General features: G+C 40.6%; 2 protein-coding genes across 2 annotated transcripts; one reads left to right on the forward strand and one right to left on the reverse strand.

Moving 5' to 3' along the window:
• Positions 1-888: 888 nt before the first annotated feature.
• Positions 889-5,814, forward strand: LOC311024858 (uncharacterized protein; the record flags this gene model as incomplete). The annotated part of the gene is made up of 9 exons (XM_084027433.1): positions 889-1,333; positions 1,836-1,948; positions 2,379-2,482; positions 2,854-3,028; positions 3,123-3,231; positions 3,796-3,881; positions 4,019-4,089; positions 4,556-5,035; positions 5,318-5,814. Exons 1-9 carry the CDS (start codon positions 1,019-1,021, stop codon positions 5,812-5,814), a joined length of 1,950 nt encoding a protein of 649 aa, XP_083883559.1. The 5' UTR covers positions 889-1,018.
• Positions 5,815-6,776: 962 nt separating this feature from the next.
• Positions 6,777-19,932, reverse strand: LOC311025186 (aldehyde dehydrogenase, mitochondrial-like). Its single transcript, XM_084027964.1, has 13 exons — positions 19,773-19,932; positions 16,212-16,316; positions 15,538-15,678; positions 13,550-13,629; positions 13,159-13,270; positions 10,717-10,845; positions 10,047-10,160; positions 9,789-9,891; positions 8,711-8,895; positions 8,398-8,562; positions 7,692-7,849; positions 7,187-7,301; positions 6,777-7,032 (listed from the first exon to the last, which is right to left on the reverse strand). The coding sequence occupies exons 1-13, from the start codon at positions 19,887-19,889 to the stop codon at positions 7,000-7,002; spliced, it is 1,557 nt and encodes a 518-aa protein (XP_083884090.1). The 5' UTR covers positions 19,890-19,932; the 3' UTR covers positions 6,777-6,999.
• Between the last annotated feature and the right edge of the window lie 317 nt (positions 19,933-20,249).

The raw sequence follows: 20,249 nt of genomic DNA on the forward strand, positions 1-20,249 counted from the left end.
ATGTTGGTGTTTAAAATAAACCACCGAAGAAAGAGAAACCATGGGCCCATTTTAAATAATATGTCACTGTACCATAATGCCATACGAAATAAAAACATGCATTTGGTTTGATGTAAAAATCTTAATCACGATTTTTTTAAGTCAATTTGTCAATATTGCATTATGCATTTATTGAACTTTTTCTTTTGTTTGTTTTTGCATTTTCTTGAACTTTAAAATATTATTCTTACTAAAAAAAATACAACAAGAACAAAAAAAGGCTTCTCTCATCATCATGTTGACTCGAGCTGACCTAACTATGCTGCAACAAGGCTGAGAGTGAGTGAGTGAGTGTTTCCTGCAGATCATAATTGAACAACGATTAGTAATTTTTTCAACAACTATATTGATAAATATCAGTATAATACATATTCTAGCCCATATAAATATGGAAACACATAATACTTAAATAAATGTAAGCAGAAAATAATATATTGAGAAAAAAATTAATACTAAAAAATAATTCTTAAAATAAATATATTTGATCTATATTTCTATTTCTGTGCATATTCCACGATTAACCTGCAGATGTATTTGATTTTTTTTTTTTTTTTTTTTTATCTACATCACTTTCTCAATTATTTTATTTATTTGTTAATCGAGTCATGCATTCATTATAATGGCTGGTTTAGCCCAGGACAAGCGGTAGACAATGGATGGATGGTTTGGCCCTCGATAGTTCCCGCTAAACCCAATCAACAGAGCAGCAGGTGTGATAATGACGTTTTGAAGAAGGGGGAGATCAGAGCAGATCAGATCAGATCAGATCAGACTCTCACACGTGGCACCTTGGACTCCGGCGCGCGCTCTTGTTGCTCCCGTCTTCCAGATCATGCCGTTGTTGCCGTGGCTTCTTTGGGCATTGTTTGGAGGTACTTTGGGCGGCCCGTTTCAGTCCGGGACATGGCCTGCACTTGGAACAACTCCTGTGAAGACGACACAGGACGGAGCCCGGAGCCCTTCATTCTACCATCTACCCATGTACCAGCATGCACCACGGCCTTTAATAGCAAAAGAGCTGTTCCGGCCGGTTCCTCGTCAAAGCCCGCTCCCCGTCGGACTCTCCTCGCTGCTGTTCCCGACCATGCGAGAACAGGGCGTCCAGGAGACGGGTGTACGCGCTGTGAATGTCTGGTGCGGGTTGGGTGAAATCTTTGTGCGCGTGGACCGCTTCCAGCTGCGCGCGTGGCCCATTCCATCGCTCTTCCGGCTGGGCTCGTGCCAAGCTAGCAAGATCAGCAAACGCTTCCTGCATTTTGACTACAAACTGACAGACTGCGACGGAGAATCCAAGGTTTGGGTCATAAAATAAACTTCTAAACTTTGATATAAACTTTTGAGTTAAAAAAAAGTACTTAACTGTATACAGTGCTGCGGGAATGACGTAATTCTGTAGGCTAACCCGGAAGTTAGCGTCTCACTGGTTGCCTAGCCAAACGGTCAGTGGGCTTTTTCCAATTGGATTGTTTTTATTATTTCGGAAAATACGCTCTGTGACAAACAAATAGTTATGCTTGCACATTTATTGCCACATTTGCTAAGTTACGGTTGCCTACTCCCGCCATAAACAAACTACAACCTTGACTTCATGTCACCACCATGAAGCTAAAGGCGGACTAGCGTCGACATGATGAATTTAGTAGTCTAATATTTTAGCAACTTCCTTCCTTTTTTTTAATTCAAAACTCATAAGTGGGGTATTGACTGACGTATTCCATGTCTATGCATTATTGGATGAGTGTCTGTGATCTCCGAGTATGTTTTAACACAATCCTGTAATGATTCCCACTGCTCAGGTTGTTGGTGATCAGCTGGTGTACACCCATTTGCTGTGTTATACTCCGCCTCCGCAAGGCTACGTCATCAGAGTCGTACCTCTTACCCTTCCCATCAATTGCCGTTACAACAGGTAATTTCTGGGCCTTATGTGTCTTCGGAGATCAGCAGGCTTCTGCTGGTCTTTTGTTGGACTCCTGCTCTTATTAGTTAAGTTTGCGCGAATGAAAGTGTTTCTGGGAGACTTGGATCAGATTAATTGGATTAAAGACAAACCACTGATGGATGAAGAGGATGCGTGTCTGATGAGGTATGTGGCTGTCTAAAGGCCGCCCGTCATCATCATCAGCAGCATGAGATGTATCCCAGCTTGTGACATAACTCGTATTATTTCACTAAGTTGATGCCATCCATGTGCTTCCATGCCCCCCTGGGTTCAGTCTTATTTGCTGTGTTTTGTCTCTGTCTGCAGCACAAACTGTCTCCTGACCTTAATGTTTCATCAGCCTCTGGAATGATGCGGTAGAAAAATCTGTCATTTGTGTCTCTTTTTTCTGTCTCAGGTTTCATTACTCTTACAAAGTTGGCTACAGACCTCAAATTCAGCAGACTACCTTTGCGAAGAGCATCAGGAGTAAACTCGGCTACAGCCTCACTGTCTGCAATGGTAACACACCTTCAATACAGTATCTGAACAAGGCTCAAGCGTGGCCATCATGTCACACAATGACATCTTCCATGTAAATATCTGATCAATTCTGCTGCTTAATATATCATAATGTCTTGTTTCGGACAAATCTGACAACGCTGTCCTATCGTATCTTTTCCTGTCACTTCAGATCTAATACATTAATGCGCACACATCATGGGTGCAAGGTCAACTAAGACCTTTTCAATATGAAAGCATATGTCCAGGTTGCACAGCGAAATCCTACAGTGAAGTTTGATCCTGTACAGTTAAGACAAAAATTGCAACTTCAGACTTGGTTGCCTTGAATATGTGTTTGTGTGTGTGTGTGTGTGTGTGTGTGTTAACAGCCGCGGGGCAGCCCGTCCCTCCAGGCCACTGGTTCTTTTTAGGGGAGCCGGTGTATTTTCTGGCCCAGGCACGAGTTCTGTTGGCTGGGGAGAGGCTTTTTGTGGACTCATGCTATGCGACAAGATCCAGAGAACCAAACAGCATGCCCAGAGTGGATATCATTTCTAACTATGGGTGTGTTTCTAGTGAGAACGCAAATGGTTTCCAGTAATTGGTTTGTGTGTCTTGAATGATGGGCTTTGTGCTGATTCTGTGAGATGTATTTCAGATGCATGACAGACAGCAGGAGGGGGGGCAGCAGCTCCCGGTTCCTGATGGGAAGGGGCAGTGTGCTGGCATTCTCTGTGGATGCCTTTATCTTCACACCAGTCTCACAAGTAAGACCTTTTAAAATTCTTCATCTTTGTCTGGTCGTTGTCAACATAGGGGTCGGCCCACCAAAGGGTTTTGTAAGTTGAACATACTTTTCAAAGGAAATCAGATTACACAGTAAAATATATGTATATAGCAAGTCAATTATATATAAAAAAATTATATAATAGTATGTACTCGCTATATAAACTATGTAGTATTCATTATGTATGTCTATACATGCTGATTCATTTTTTAAAATAATTGTCTGACTTTGCTAAATCATAATAATCTTAGAATTTAAAAAAGGCACTTAAACATTCTGAAACATAATGAAAATGGGTTTATTGCGTCACAGATGACTCATAAAATCTTAAATAAGATGATCATAAATCATTCATGCATGAATAAAGGATAAAAACATTGAAAATATATATTTTTGTATCCTGGATTTTTTTCACTTGTCTACCATGATGGCAAGCTAGACAGCTTTTTCATGTCACTCATGATATTTAGGATTATCCTGAAAATGGAAATTCACCAAAATCGTGAATTAAGGCTTTTTAACTACAGTTTGTGTCTGTGTTTAGGTGCTTTACCTCCACTGTTCAATGTCCATTGGTCTCGCCACTTCCCACATCGCAAAGTCCTGCAATTACAACAAGGCAGCTGGCAGGTAAGCAACAAACGTTATCAACAGAACAACAAGTGTAGTGGAATGTGACAATTTGATGATAGATAAATAAAAAAAAAAGTGGTGTAGTGTTTGTGTGCCTTGAATGAAGTCATACTACTGTTCTTTCATGTGTGTAGATGGGAGGAGCTGCAGGCCACAAACTCAGTATGCTCCTGCTGTGATACCATGTGCACGGACATACAGAACTGTAAGTTATCAGACTGAATAAATGACTGTAAATCACACAGCTGGTAATGCAAGATAAGTAAACGTATCAGAGTATTGATGTGATAAAAGTTCATTTCGGATCATCTCACATTATACATGCACATAAATGTACCTGCTGCATGAGTGACTAATGTAAGTCTGATTGTCATGCAATGCATTATGGGTCAAATAAGAAGCTTCACAGAAGGGGAAAAATGGTGAATGCAACGCCCATGGGATAAAATGACAGAAAAGGCAAACTGCATAAATCCAACGGTCATTAAATATGTTCAAATTAAGTCAGTCTGAATATTTATGCAACAGAGAAGCTTAGTTAGACGAGTCTAATTGACAATAAGCCAGCACAAGGCAAGGCCAAGACTAAGCTAAGTAGATGCAACTGGCCCTTGTTTACAACCTGCAACATTGAGTTTTAATTGTCTCACGATTGTCCCCTTTCTACTCAGCTATCAAGAACACAGTCAGCAGTCCAGGCTGGATGATTAAACAGAGGGGTGACATGAAACCAATGATGGAGGTGAGATCTTTTCAAGCAGAGGAGGGAATAGACTGGCTGGATGAAGAGAAGAGTGAAGAAAAAATGTATCGCCACAAAAAAGTCCAGACTTTTCCCAGAGAGACGGAGATTGGCCGTGAGGAGGAGGAGGAGGAGGAGGAGGAGGAGGAGGAAAATGGAAAAGCCCTTCTGAAGAAGACTGCTGAGAAAAGAGAGTGGAGGCACAGTACTGCAGTCAGCCAGCAGGGGGTGGGAGAAAAGGAGCTGGGCGAGACTGAAGAGGTGGTTGTGGAAAAAAACTTGGCAAGAGATGGCATTATGTCTGAGACGACACCAGAGGAGACCAGGGAGGAGGTCTCTAGTAGCGATGGTTCTGTGAGCAGTTTGCCCAGCGACAACAGCGAAATTAATGTGTCAACAGAGGACTCTGGTACCACTATGATAGCACAAAATTCTGTTTCTGCTGAAAATGTTTCCACAGCCATATTTCACCTCGCTAAGCTTTGTCCTGATGGCGATCAAATTAGTTGCAATGTCACCATTAATACTGCAGGACACGTTGCCATGTATCCTAGTATTGCAGAGAGTTTTACCCCCAGTAATGTCACAGCTGGTAGCGGTTCTCTCGGCGATTCAAGAGTCCATGCAAGTTGGCGTAGCAGTACACTGGAGGCATTAGCTGGTACACTTAACTTGGATGTTGACCCCACAGGTGTTCTTCATGTAGGCAAGTCAGGAGAGAGCAGGCTTGAGTCAGAGATGTTGGACACTCTGCTGTCATCAGTGGACACCAAGTCTGATGAGATTCTGGGCCAAGCAGGTGATTCTGTTAACAGTAAAGGACCACATAGTGGCGATGATGTGCTTCACAGTCGAGCGATGAGATGGTTAGAATCAGACCAGTCTGCTCCCCCTGCTGGATTCAAGGACCCAATCTATGAGGACGTTACTGATTTTGATCCCGACATTGAAGAAGGTGAAGCTCTTCACCCGAGTCAGTTTACTGAAGCAGTGAAGACGCTGGGCCAGAAAGAAGGATGGGACACCGTTACAAGATTTCACAGTTCTGGTTCCGTTGACTCTGAGGAAATGCATCAAGACATCCCCAGTCACTCAGCTGTGGTGGCCGTTATGAATGCCCTGGAGGGCTCTGAGAGCAGCCAGATGTTTGAAAGGGAGTGGGCTGAGATGGCGTCAGGATGGGACTGACTGACTTTAGTTTTGATGGAGTTGAGACGGGAGGTGATTGATTGATGGCTATTGGGATAAATCTGAATCGATTGAAACACTCCTGCTCACTCTAATCCAGTTCAAGAGCCGACCAAAGATTGCTATTTTATCTCTCTTCTAATTAAACTCATCAAATTAAATTTGTGTAGACTGATACATTGCTGTTTACCTAGACTGATTAGAAACACTGTTCACTGTAATGCAATTTAGCATGTAACCACAGCCTCAAAATGTATTTACGATCTATTTGACTCAACAAAAACAAGCTAATACACGGCGCTGTTGTATTGGATTAGATCGGGTTGTACAGGTGTTCACTTGAGGTATTTCAATGTAGATGGGTGGCAGACAGAGCTTTACAGGGAAAGGTGAGGTCAAGGAGAGGTTTGAAAGTCATATTGGAGTCGTGACCTGAATCCTTGAGTCCATCATCGACAAACTTCTCAGGACTGGAGCAGATTAAATCATTGTTCAGCTGGCTGTATCCATGATAGAAAATAAACTACTTTTAACTACCTTTTGACTTGTTTCCATTAATTAATTAGATAGCTTGGAGGCTGGCCCATAGAGGCAAATCTGTGTGAATGATCGGAATAAACCATTACCAAATCTCAGTATCCTATTGTAAAATATTTCTTCTTTGGGGAAAAATTCCAATTGAAATACTTCTACAGCAATACTGTAGGGCAGGTAAGAAGGTGGTGGTGTTTTATAGGATTTTGAAATTCTTATTAACCAGTGTGTCATAGTAACATTAAGTTAAATTATTAAATAAATATGTTTCCCCAACTGATCTGTAAGGTCATTCCATCCAAGCAGATGGGTTTTCTTGCTAGTGTGCCAATGGTGGCAAACAATCCTCAAACAAAAATATCAGCGCACATCTTACACTATTTAACATTTCCTGTAAATGACACCAATATGACAGGAGGAAGCATAAGTGCCGAAAATACATTTATTATGAAAATGTATAAATGTCAAAGGCCACAGATTGGAGATTGTGCCTTTGTATGATGACATTGAATCAAGTGAAGATATGTAGAGAGAGGTTATGAGTGGACAGAGTGACGTCTCCCTGCTTCAACAGGACATAGAAGCAGAATTACTGGGAGTCTCAGTCACGAAGAGACATTCATCAGCTGCTGATGGGTTCACTGCAGGTGTCTAAGAGTTCTTCTGTGGCACCTTGGTGATCACCTGACAACACAGACAACAGATGGTTTGATGCTTGGTTAGCATTAGCTTTGCATACTGAGGAAGAGCTCCATGGTACATAGCCAGCAAGGTGCTGATTCAGAGCGATTCATCTGATAATCTTAAAATATTTATGACGGCATATTTTAGTAATTACCGTTTTGACTTCTGTGTAGTTGTTCAGTCCATACTCTCCAAGCTCTCTGCCATTCCCAGAAGCCTTGTAACCTCCAAACGGAGCCTGAGCAGCAAACACGTCATAACAGTTGACCCTGCAGGGGAACACACACGTATGTCACTACAACAATCAGTAACAGGGTCCCTTCTATCCATGAGCCTAATCTTTAATAATGATCTATAATATTCATTTGAAATTTTGAACATTTTGCCTGACTCTACATTGTAAAACGTCATTCTATTTTAAAGGAAGTTAAGATGAATGATTTGTATTTAAATATATGAAGTAAATATTATTGCATGTATGATAAAATAGGTGAACAACATGACCAGGAATGTGTCTAAAAGGGTTAAAAGGGCTTTTTTTCCATTTCATCTCTAAAGATTCAGCTACAAAGCCCATGCTGTAAAAATGACAGCCATGGATATCTAGAGCTGAGAGACTCATATTTCCACAGTAATGATTTTAGTTATAACAACCCTACCAGACTGTGCCGGCACGGAGCCCGTTGGAGACATAGCTGGCCTTATCGATGTCCTTAGTAAACACAGCGGCTGCCAGACCATATATAGTATCGTTGGCTCTCGTCACCACCTCCTCCAGTGTTTTAAACTTCAAGATCTGCATCACTGGACCAAAGATCTGCAAGAGAAAACATGATGCAAAGGAAAAAAGAAAGAAAACACAAGCAAACCATTTAATTAACATTTTCCCCACTTACATCCCATCATCTCCACCGACTTCAGCTACACACCCACAGGACAAACCAGCTATTTGAGTCAGACAAAGGTAAGCTACAACTGTGCAGTTTTGTGGTTGCAAAACTATGTATGCACTGTTGTTCAAAGGAGTATTTAGTATATCATCTATTATTGATGGAAAGAATATACAATTTCTTCCATGACATCAGGGCCTGGACCTGTTGTACTTCTTTTTTTTTCAACCTGGAACCTATATCGCTACACTTCATTCAATAACCATACTTTCTTTGACTTTGTTATTGAGTATATTTTTTAAGGGAGTATGTTAATAATACTAAGTAGGTCTGTTAATAGTGAAAAAAGGACGATTCAATATTGGTGTGGGCAAGCGTTACGGTACGGATATCTTTTGAATGGAATAAATGCTTCATAGAAATTAAATACAGATAATGTGTATTGCTTTACACTTTATCCTCCATACTATCCTACCTCCTCCCTGGCAATGGTCATGTTGTCCTGGACGTCTCCAAACACAGTAGGTTGGATGAAGTATCCTCTGTCTGCTGCCACTCCTCCTCCACACATCAGCTTGGCTCCCTCTCTCTTCCCACTGCTGATGTAGCCCAGAATCTTGTCGAACTGCTCCTGATCTACCTGGACCGGTCATCACAGACAGAGCAGCATGTTTGTGAGGGGAAGAGTGCTCAAAACGCTCCTGAACACCTTGTAATATTTATAGTAAAAAGGAAACAACTATTAATTCTGGCTGTTATATGAATATAAACGTTTAACAGTGACTTACCTGAGGGCCCTGCTCGGTCTTTAAGTCAAAAGGGTTTCCCACCACTCGTCTACGAGCTCGCTCTGCACTCCGCTCCACAAACTCGTCATAGATGTCTGCCTGGACGTAGGTTCGTGAGCCAGCGCAGCAACACTGGCCTTGGTTGAAGAACAGAGCGAAGTGGGACTGCTCCACTGCATGTTCCACTGAATGAGGGAAGACATTCACCATGAAAAACTTAAATAAAAGAAATAGAAAAAGGAATACTCTTCCAGTATTATATCAACCCATGACTCCTCTTTTCTTTAAAGAGTAATTGATAGCAGGTGTGAATTTTGTTTTTGCTGACCCCCAGTGGTTTCATTTTGCACTTTTCTGCAGGGATATAGAAGTGTTCTCCAGGCCAACGCACCGTGACCACAGGTGGGATTATGGGAGCAACAGGGCATACATTTGACCACACCGAACAGCAGTCATATCAGACAGTATATATCAGAAAATACCCAATATATCCCACCACAGTGGTTACATCTAGAGATTTGAGGAGTTAAAAGCCATTTTTATTTTGCTTTTTAAAATTCCTTGGTCTCATAAAATTTGAGCACTGCATTATTATTATTCCCAGGAAGTTACTATCAAATGAACTGCCCTTGAGCTAACCTACTGTTCTGAGAACCAATTGTACAGAGACGCACTACTAGAACGTGTCACCAGTCAAACCATTTCTTCCTATGGCACTGTTGTGCTTTGTGTTGTTCTTGCTGGTTTTGGATGCACAGAAAAGTTCAACATTCTCAATTTATCAGCTCCCGATGTGGAGAGGCGCCACTTGTCATGGTCTTAATTGGCCCAGACAGCTAATCAAATCAAGCAAGAGTCTGGCTTTATTAATGTACTACTTCCTTCCTGTTTTGATGCCAGTAGTGTTGCTATGAACAGCGGGTCAATGGCAAACAAACAATAATATTAGCTGTATGTGATATTGTTCAAATATATAATTTTCCTGGTAACATTCAATCATCCGGTTTTAACCGAAGCTCTTCTCCAGCGTGTGTGTGTGTGTGTGTGTGTGTGTATATATATATATATATAAACCTACTGTCGGCGTCAGACAGGATGATATTCGGACTCTTTCCTCCCAGCTCCAGAGTGACTTTCTTCAGGTTACTGGTGCCTGAAGCCTTCTGGATCAGATGACCCACCTGATGGACACAGAGGGGAAAAGAAATACATGGTGACCAAAGTGATGCTGATAAAAGTGTCTTAATCCTTCATCACAAATTCACTTGATTTGACATGAGTGTTGCTAGGCAACATGTATACGTCCTGTCAGCTTTGGTACAGAGACTTGTCTTACCTCTGTGGATCCAGTGAACGCCACCTTGTCAACATCCATGTGTCCTGCAAGGGCAGCGCCAGCTGAGGGTCCCATGCCCGCCAAGATATTCACAACACCTTCAGGAAAACCGACCTGGAAAACAGAACCAAGTCAACAAGAGCCCGAGAAATGTTGCTCATTATTATTGAGTAAATCTGAAAGAACTTGTATGACTCTGTACTTAAAAGGCATAATAATAATCCAAACTGGTCATCACCACTGCCCTCTACCGTAGTTAATACACTGACTATAGATAAGAGCCTCAAATAACCTCACAAAACATCCAAACTATTCCTTTAACTAGTTCAAAGGTCAGACCGTCTCTGTGGCCTACTTCTTAGTCTTGTGTTGTTTTTGCTTTGCTAGATTACACAACATATTGCTCGTTTGTAGAACATATTTTTGCACAGTGTGGGGCTTGAAAGCATGATATACAGTGTCATTTTTATTCATGACGTAGATTAGACTTTGACAGGATCAACCATGCAAGATTTATAACATTTTGAGGCATTTCCAACCATGAAATACCAATTTTTATAAACTTGATATATCAATATGAATAGAAAGTGTGGAGTTTCCAATGAGGCGCATCCGATCAAAGAAGTCGCATTGAAAAGACGAGTGCAACTACGGCCATGCAACAAAGTACCTCTTTGATCAGGCTGGCTGTATAGAGCGCTGTGAGCGGCGTCTGCTCGGCCACTTTCATCACCACAGTGTTGCCAGTCGCCAGCGCCGGGCCGAGTTTCCAGGCCAGCATCAACAGAGGGAAGTTCCACTGCAGGGAGCGGAAGAGAGAAAGTTAAAAGGTATGTTCATATTACAGCTCCCCCATTCTTTCACTTCTACAGAAACCTGCTTGACACACTGAAATTAAAGCATGAATTCTGAGGAAATGGCAAGTTCATAGGCAAGTCATCTTTGTTTACCTTGGCTGAGTGGATGCGCTAAGCCGGCCAATTAGTCGGCAAATACAAATTCCTTCAGACACAGTTGGGGAAAAGGTCTTAAAACCAGTTCATGGCTCAGCCCATAGGTACAGTGTAGAATTGTGGTTCCCCTATGAACCAGGACGCAGACTCAGGTCCTGAGTCCCAGCTCAAGACCAAAGGTAACAGGGGTTTGCAGTCAAGGCGCCTTAGCTCTGGAACTCCCTTCCTGAGGTCCGAGGCTTGCAGAACGGGTGAAACTCTTAAAATCACTTCTCAAAGCACATCTTTAAAAACCTTAAAAGCCTTATTTGTTTATTTGCCTGCTTTCATTTCAAATGTTTAATCTTGATTCAACTATGTAAAGCATAGGCTGTGTGGATGGGAACATCCTCTAATACTCCATTCTTCACTACCCACAGATACGACAACCACTCTGATCTGGACGATCACAACACAGCTGCACACTCCACCTATCGGTGTAAGGACAACCACCTCCACCTCAGAATATGTTGCCACCCATCTCCTCCTGTTTCTGTGTCAAAGAATTATTTGGCCCATTCTACTGTACTGTTCCTGCATCAACATGTTGACAGTTCCTAATCAGGTCAAACTAGCATACTCCTATTGATATAAGAATGTTGTTTTGGACGACATATTTTACTGGATTAGACGATCCCAACCTTTGCTAAACAAGAGCGCTCTTGTCAGATGTTATCAACTGGTGGACAATGAGCCTTTCTTTGTTTGCTTGATTATGGTCCAATAAAAATAATTGACTGTACCTACTGTGACTCTGAATTGCATCAGGAGTATTTTGTTGTGTTATTTATCTATTTTCATATATTTTGGTTATAAGCTGATGGATTTATTTGTTGAAGTTTGTTTTACAAAGTTAGGAAAGCTATGAAAAGATGATCCTGGTCACTTCCACACAGTGAGGCATAAATCTTATTAATAAAACACTGGTAGCAGATCAGTACACAAAGCTCAGGTATCTGAAAAGCTGTGCACTTTAACCATATCACACACATTTAGGATATTCTGTGACCTTTGATAACCAAGTAATGTAATATGTCACCTTCCCCTCCCCCCTGCCTTTAACAACATGCCTCCACCAACGCTGCCCTGCTATTTTTAGTTTGAATCTTGTGACTGTCAAAGTACGACTTGAATTAACTGCAATTTTTGAATTACCATTGGCTTTGATTTGTGCTTAGAAGATAGGTGAAAGTACATGCAGGAGGACCCATATGAGTCAAGTGTAAACCCTATAGGAGGACTTGGCATTATAAAAAGGCATACAATGCGTTAAACACTCATAAACACACGCTTCTCTTCGCAATCTTTACTGTGAACTGGATAATTTCCCAGCCTATCTAGTTTCAGCTTACATGTCCTCTTATGACCCATTCCGGTATGCATTCTTATCCATTCCTGTATGATAAGCAAGTAAGCGAGGCATCCGCCTTCACAAATGTACCACTACACCCACATCATGTTGAACTGGCCAGAGATCTACAATACAACCTCACATTTATACAGAAAGAAACTATGTGTAGAAAACAGAGACTGTTTATGGTACAAACGACAAGGTCCCCGTTGTATTTATGTTCATATGACATTATTTTAAGGGTTGCTGCAGCAGCTACAGTGTAAGCCTAGCCTACCTCTGATGGATCCAAACTCCCTTCAGAAAACGAGCATTTTAAGAGTTCTTTGCGTATCGTCTTGTTGACACACCTAACAAAGCATGACTTCAGAGATTTTACAAAATGTCCTTTTTACCCGTTTATTGCAATAACATCACAAAAATAAATGTATTTTGGATGCATATCGCTGTAGTAAACCAGCCGATGTGTTTTGACACAATGAATAAAGATCAGTGGGATTCATGAGCACCTCTGGATGATGTTTGTTTTCCCAGCGTATCTGGGACTTCACAACATGTACAAAGCAGCAATAGTGGTTAATTCAGCCATGAAAAGAAAAAATAATAATTCAGCTAGTCTCTCTCTCTCTGTGTATCCGAGAACTGCTTTCCTCTGCCAGAGAGGTCAGTCAGCAGTGAAACATCAGCTGCAGCAACAATAAATATGCCTTTAAATTCCATCCTTTCATATTTTAGTTTTCATTTCATAGTTACAATGCTTTTAACCCACCGGTATGATCTGAGCGCAGACTCCGATGGGTTCATGTCTGGTGTAGCAGAAATAATCTCCATCGATGGGGATGGTTTTTCCCTCCCACTTGTCAGCCCAGCCTGCGTAGTACCTAAATATAAAGGGTTTCAACATGCGTTAGTACAATATCTTTGTTCACATCAAAGTGTTGTTCTTACAAACACGCGTGAAGCAGAGCTACCTCATATGACCAGTGACATTACACTAAAGAGCTAGATGAAACCGTGTTGCCCGTCTAGACTGAGGAACCTGAAGGCAGCGGTGAGCAGTAACGAGGCAGTGTTATATCAGGGTGTCATTTTGTGACTCCCTGCTTTCTTGTGGCCCTAAAGGCACAAAGTGAAGCTTAGAAATGTTGTGCGTTTGTTACCTTAAACATTTCACCACGGTGGGCAGATCCGCAGTGTAGGCAATAGCGTAGGGCTTCCCATTGTCAATGGTCTCCAGTTCCTGTGCAAACAACACAATATCATTTTAAGCTGTGGAATATTATGTGATATGCAGTGTAGTATAACGGCATTACTAATTTTTCCAGTAACGAGTAATCTAATGAATTACTTTTCCCATCGTTGCAACGCCGTTACTGACAATGTAAAGTTGCGCGTTACTACAATTTGGTTGAATGAAGCGCAAGGTGTCGGCTTTGACCAGTGCCACACATCAGCTGCCTGGAGAGAGCAGGGGTGAGGATGATGACACCGTTGCAAATGCGATGATGATTGGCTGGGTGGGCGGTTCATGCCCTGCTCTCGCTGTCTCACTGAACGCTGACTACCAGACACAATAAGACAGCGACAATGGCAACAAGCCAGGGAAATGCAAAGGTAACGCTCTTGAACTTGAAGTACCGGAACTACTTCTCCCTCATTGAACTTAAAGGCAAGAATGTTTATGTAACATGCACGCTATGCCCAGGAAGAAAGACTTTATCCACGTCTGCCTCAAGCAACTCAAATCTTAGGAAGCACCTCACATCAACTCATGCTAAGTATGCTTGAATGCAAAGTGTGTGAATATTTATTTTCAATATTTAATACTTTATGGAATGGTAGGATAGTGTTGTTTATTGTGCAGTAGGTCTAATATACAGTTACAGAGATTTGCAATACTTAATGGCCAGATTTTCCTTTGTTTCTTTTTACCCAAGTTTACATTTGTTTACACTTAAATTTGCACGTGAATTTTATTTTCAATATTGATTTATATTTTTTTATTTCTATGCAAATCATACGGCAGGCTGCAATCTATTGAGTTCAAATAAATACCAGATGTTCTAAAATACTGTATATAGTGTTTTTATACTTCAATCAGTTAATATAAACATCTTTGACGTTAAAGATGTTATAGACGTAATAGCGTTATAGAACATAAAAAATAACTTCAGTTACTCTGCTAAGTCACTTTTACAATGTGCTAACTGAGTTACTAACTCAATTACTTTTTAGAAGAAGTCATTTGTAACTATAACTAATTACTTTTTTAAAGTAAGATGACCAACACTGGTGATATGATGCATTTAAGTTACCATCTAACATTAACAAAATTATGTTAATAATTATAATAATTATAATTACAATAAATAATAATGTAATTCTTATTATTAATATTATTGTCATAATTGTAATAATAATAAGCAGCAGAAGAGACAACATTAGGGGTAATCCTAATTCATGGGTTTATGATTCATAATTGAGTTACTAATTTGACGAATATTATATTTTTATATTTCATTATTAAATCTGCAACAAACAATAATGCCAAAATACAGTATGCATATTATATCAACCAGTATGTGAATTAGGGCTGTGTATTGTATTAAGAATGTGGTGATATGATAGATATCATGATACAAGGTTTGCTATTCAATATATTGCAATAATGTAAATAAATCAAATTTCAGGTCAACTGTCATAGTAAGAACACACTCCTATAAAATCAGAACAGTGGGATCTGCATTTATCATAGTCCCTGTAACATCCAACATCGGAACACTGCATTTTAATGCCATCTAAACCACTATCTAGGATTCTTTGCATGTAAACTATTAATTAAAAACTGGTAATTTTTTGACTATCGACAGAGTATCGCAATACTGTGTCGATATTTACTCCCTCGCCTAATGTGTATTACATTTGAGAGGGTTATGTTTATAGACTGGAGGTGGAAGTCTGTAGATGATAGCAAGTTTCATCTGAATATAATTATTACTATTTTGTAAGTATTGTTATTTAATCAAAGCACAAGAGTAAATACCATTACTGGCTCATTTTCATGTGCATAAAAAACCTGACCAAGACATAATGATCATCATCATAACCATAATAAAAATGTGATGAAACCAGTTTATTAATGACTCACAGCAAGGTAGGCAGCATCCCTCTCAATGGCATCGGCCAATCGGTTGAGTAGCAGGCCACGATGAGAGGCGTCCATCCGTCGCCACGGTGACCCCAGACTGAAGGCATTACGTGCTGCTTTCACCGCCTTGTCTACATCTGCCTGGAAATATGACGACATGATTACCTTGGTGAGTTGGAAACCTTAATTTATCAAATCAATAAAATGCTGGAGAGCAAAAAGTAAAATGACTCGAAAGTATAATCAACATCCACTCTGTTGATTTATATATCAATATCCATAATATCACTAAACACATTTGTTTCATGCTATCAATCAATCTATATAAAAAAAACATTTGTTTTTTGATCCCTGTACTTTTGCCATTACATGTTTGTATGTTGCAGTATTTTATTAACCCTATTATATATTTTTTCATATTTTGCTTTTACTTGCATTTGATTTTATACTCAGTTTTTAAATGTTGTAGAGTACATGACATGTGGTTTACACAGCAGACCTGCATGCTGTAGTAGATACACATGCATTTAATTTCAGTTGGACCTACCCAGTTGAATTTCAGTTAAATGTTACTTTCCCATTCCAGTAAATGTTATGTACAAATGCTCTCCACCTTCACTTCAACATGAAATAAATGAAATTCAAGCTGTGTTTGTATCAGAGAGTGTTTTTACCGCATCAGCCTCTGCGATTTGACAGATGACTTCCCCCGTTGCTGGGTTGATGGTCGGGAAGGTTTTCCCACTCACTGCATCATGCCACTGGTTGTTGATAAACAGCTGAAACATTTAAATGTATCATCAGTGCTGCAATCACACCAGAACAAACATTCCTTTAGCTGCTGAAGAAGAACTTTAGTTACAGTTATTGTAAAACTTTGTGTTTTAGGTAAATGAATGAGAAAAAAATCTAAATCACACAGTGACTTCAATCTCTTTAGTGCGTTTCACATATTATTGTGACATGCAAACATCCCCTGTGGATATATATTGTGATGTCAGGAGAGGTGGTGTCATAGAGAGGAGCTACATTCCCTCCTGATGGATGCAACACTAACCATCATGGCATCCGGTAAAAAGACTACATAACCCATGATGGGAAAACGCTTTTCACAGTTGAGAACCAGTGAGACCGAAATGGAGGAAATGTTGAAGCTGTTGGCACAGAGCACCCAGCTCCAAACTGAAACTACTAGGGGCTCTTTTAGAGAAAGAAAGTAAAGCTAAGGTAAATGAGGAACTCAAGTTAAGAAGCAGGGTCATCATCCACCAGCCCCAGTTATATTAACCCTTAAGTGGGACCCGACGATGATCCAGAGGCCTACCTTTATGCATAGGAGACTACGGCAACCAGAGAACAATGGCCTAAAGACCAGTGGGCCGGGATCCAAGCCCTGTTTCTGGCTGGGGACTCACAAAAAGCTATTCAAGACTTAAATACAATGGTAGCCAATAATTATGATGTCCTGAGGCGAGAAATATAGGACATACCAAGTTCAGAATGGCCCAACAGTTCCATTATTGGGGTTTAGGAGTAACCAGCACCCTGGACACAGATGCATGAACTCATTCATATTACTAAGAAGTGGATTGATCCTGATAAAATCTCTGCAGCAGTTTTAGTTTAAGCCATTGTTCTGGATAAATACCCTGACACTTTGAGGGAAACCGGATTATCAGCTTTACAGATAAGATACAGCCTTTGTTGAGGCTGGTGAATGGTACCAAGCTGCAAGTTAAATGCTCTGCATTTGGGGAAAAAAGAGCAGCCCAACCAGCTTTTCAAGACTTGGTTACGACATAGCCCATAATTATGACATCCTGAGCCAGGAAACACATGCCTTACGGCCTTACTTATGTGTGTTTGTGTGTGTGTATGGGGGGGGGGGGGGGGTTAGTAGACTATTTGTGTATAAATTGACATTACTGTTGAATTCATGTAGTCTAACAGTCAGCACTCTAGTAGTTGACCTTGCTAGTTGCTATATAAATTGCAACATTTAAAAAGTATAATTTCTACAACATGCCTTTACTGCGACACCTTTAGGTGCCGCGTTAAATTGTATATAATGATTAGTATACTATGATTTTGGATTTCTGTGAAGATAAAATTAGTCCATGTAGATTAAACCTTGGATTCAGTTGGTGAATACGTTTTTGGAAGTCAGGTTTCTCCAGTGTAAACAAGGATCTGATCCGTTTATTTTACGTTTCTGGTGACTTGGCAACACAATATTGTTGATCAAATAGAGCAGGTAGAGCAGGCTGGTACTGGCTCTGTCTTGTTATTGGTTGACTTTTCAGACGTACTTCATTGTGTTATCCTGTTAAATGAACATCTGTTAAGATAATCATAATAGCATTCATGTGTTCAGACAGCAAACAGCTGTTAATGCTAACTAGCCTTCATGTGTTCAGTCACCTTAACGCTCTTAATGCTAATTAGCATTCATGTGTTCAGCCAGCTAACAGCTGTTAACGCTAACTAGCGTTCAGTCCTCTTACAGCTCTTAATGCTAACTAGCATTCATGTGTTCAGTCAACTTACAGCTGTTAATACTAACTAGTGTTCATGTGTTCAGCCAGCTATCAGCTGTTAACGCTAACTAGCGTTCAGTCCTCTTACAGCTGTTAATGCTAACTAGCATTCATGTGTTCAGTCAGCTTACAGCTGTTAATGCGAATTAGCGTTCTTGTGTTCAGTCAGCTTACAGCTGTTAATGCTAACTAGTGTTCATGTGTTCAGTCAGGTTACAGCTGTTAATACTAACTAGTGTTCATGTGTTCAGTCAGGTTACAGCTGTTAATGCTTGCTGACTAGTGTTCATGTGTTCAGTCAGGTTACAGCTGTTAATGCTTGCTGACTAGTGTTCATGTGTTCAGTCAGGTTACAGCTGTTAATGCTTGCTGACTAGTGTTCATGTGTTCAGTCAGGTTACAGCTGTTAATGCTAACTAGTGTTCATGTGTTCAGTCAGGTTACAGCTGTTAATGCTAACTAGTGTTCATGTGTTCAGTCAGCTTACAGCTGTTAATACTAACTAGTGTTCATGTGTTCAGTCAGGTTACAGCTGTTAATGCTAACTAGCATTCATGTGTTCAGTCAGGTTACAGCTGTTAATGCTGACTAGTGTTCATGTGTTCAGCTGTCAGTGAGAGACAGACCTCCAGCACTGTTGAAGGTAAATGTATCGATACTTTTGAAAGTTAGTATTGAATCCGACTGCGACTGTAGAGCAGGCCTTTTGCATTTTTATACCTGAAGGCCACCGTAGTTCTCTGACACACTTTTGAAACTGCATTAAACGTGTATGCATTGACTCATCGTGCTCGCAGAGGTGAGAAAGAAATTCTTGAAAAAGCCTGTCCCCTTTTCTTTCAACAAGGTTTAGCAGAGGGATATTCAGTTGCAATTTGCAATCTCACTGCTTGACGCTACTCAAACTTACACACGGCTCCTTTAAAATAGTATTTAAAAATTATGCACAAAGCTTGATGAAATTTAATGTAAATGTCTAAAAATGGCCAATGTATGCATTTAACGTTATTGTAATGTTACTTTTAGGAGATTGTGTTGAAAATGCTAAAATGAACATGTTCCAACCACTATATGAAATGTTGTGTAGGCCTTCCTGTTTATGTGAAACCTATTAAAACTCAGATTTTTTATTTTTTTATTATTCATTTGGTTGACTCAAAAGTGACCGTGCAAAACCAGCATGAAATGAAGTGTGTATGCTCATAAAGAGATTGCGATCAGGATTTGTTTTCCCTGACAGGAATACGACGGAGTGATTTTCTGGCGCAGATGAACAAAGTCCAACTGTCAACATCATGAACTCGAACGACGACGCACTGTTAATGATTGACCCCGTATGATCCGGTGTAACATTATCTTCCCTCTCCATGTCAAACGAATCTCTTCCCGATTGCGTAATGATAGTTTGCATGGATTAACTAACGCTGCAAAGACACTCATTTGTCATGTTGATTCGCTGCTATTTAGCGAACGCACGTAGTTAAAAAAACAACCAAAAAAAGTTAGTGTGGTTGGACCTGCGAAACGTTACTTCAACAAATTGACAACTGACAATCACAGCCTCATCAAGTGCAGTTGCAGTTTTACTGTACAGTTCATGTGCTCTTTTGCATCAACACGCAAATTGATGGCGCAGTAGAGCTCACGTCCAAAGCCGTGTGCAAGAGCGAGCAATCACTCCGGCCGACTGTACTGTACCTTGTTGTGGAGGATCTCGGGTTGGGGGTTGGGTGCAGGGATGGCGGCCGCAGAGTAGCGACAGACCTGCGACGGACGCAGTCTGGCGACGGTCCGAGAAAGCACGGTACGGAGCATGGTGCTTGTTCCTGCACGGCGGAGAAAAGCAACAGGCGGGCGGGCGGAGCTGACCGTCGAGCCACTAGTCTCAACCACATTTGTGACGTCACCCCCCACCCCCTCCCACGTTGAAAGGGTCACGTGGACTAAAACGACTTCATTCCATAGCATATTCATCAGTGTGAATGATGAATATGTATATATTAATCTGTGTGAATGATGATTCAGCAGCTTTTCACACTGTTGAGATCCGAACCGTTATTGGTGTGAATGGTGATTCAGCATACTTTCAGCTCCAGAAATCGTTCAAATATCAAAATGATGAACTCTTTAAGGACATTTCTGCTATGACTTTTTCTGCTTCTGGTCGTTTTTGAA

This window comes from Eutrigla gurnardus (assembly GCF_963514095.1).
Source record: "Eutrigla gurnardus genome assembly, chromosome: 14".
Classification (NCBI taxonomy): Eukaryota; Metazoa; Chordata; class Actinopteri; order Perciformes; family Triglidae; genus Eutrigla; species Eutrigla gurnardus.

What these genes read in the sequence shown, in the direction of transcription:
- LOC311025186 (XM_084027964.1), bottom strand. Translation starts at nt 19,889, where the DNA reads ATGCTCCGTACCGTGCTTTCTCGGACCGTCGCCAGACTGCGTCCGTCG. An exon ending in CCGAGATCCTCCACAACAAG is followed by an intron (nt 16,317 to 19,772) that starts GTACAGTACAGT and finishes TAAATGTTTCAG; the next exon opens with CTGTTTATCAACAACCAGTG. An exon ending in CAGCCAGCCTGATCAAAGAG is followed by an intron (nt 10,161 to 10,716) that starts GTACTTTGTTGC and finishes TCTGTTTTCCAG; the next exon opens with GTCGGTTTTCCTGAAGGTGT.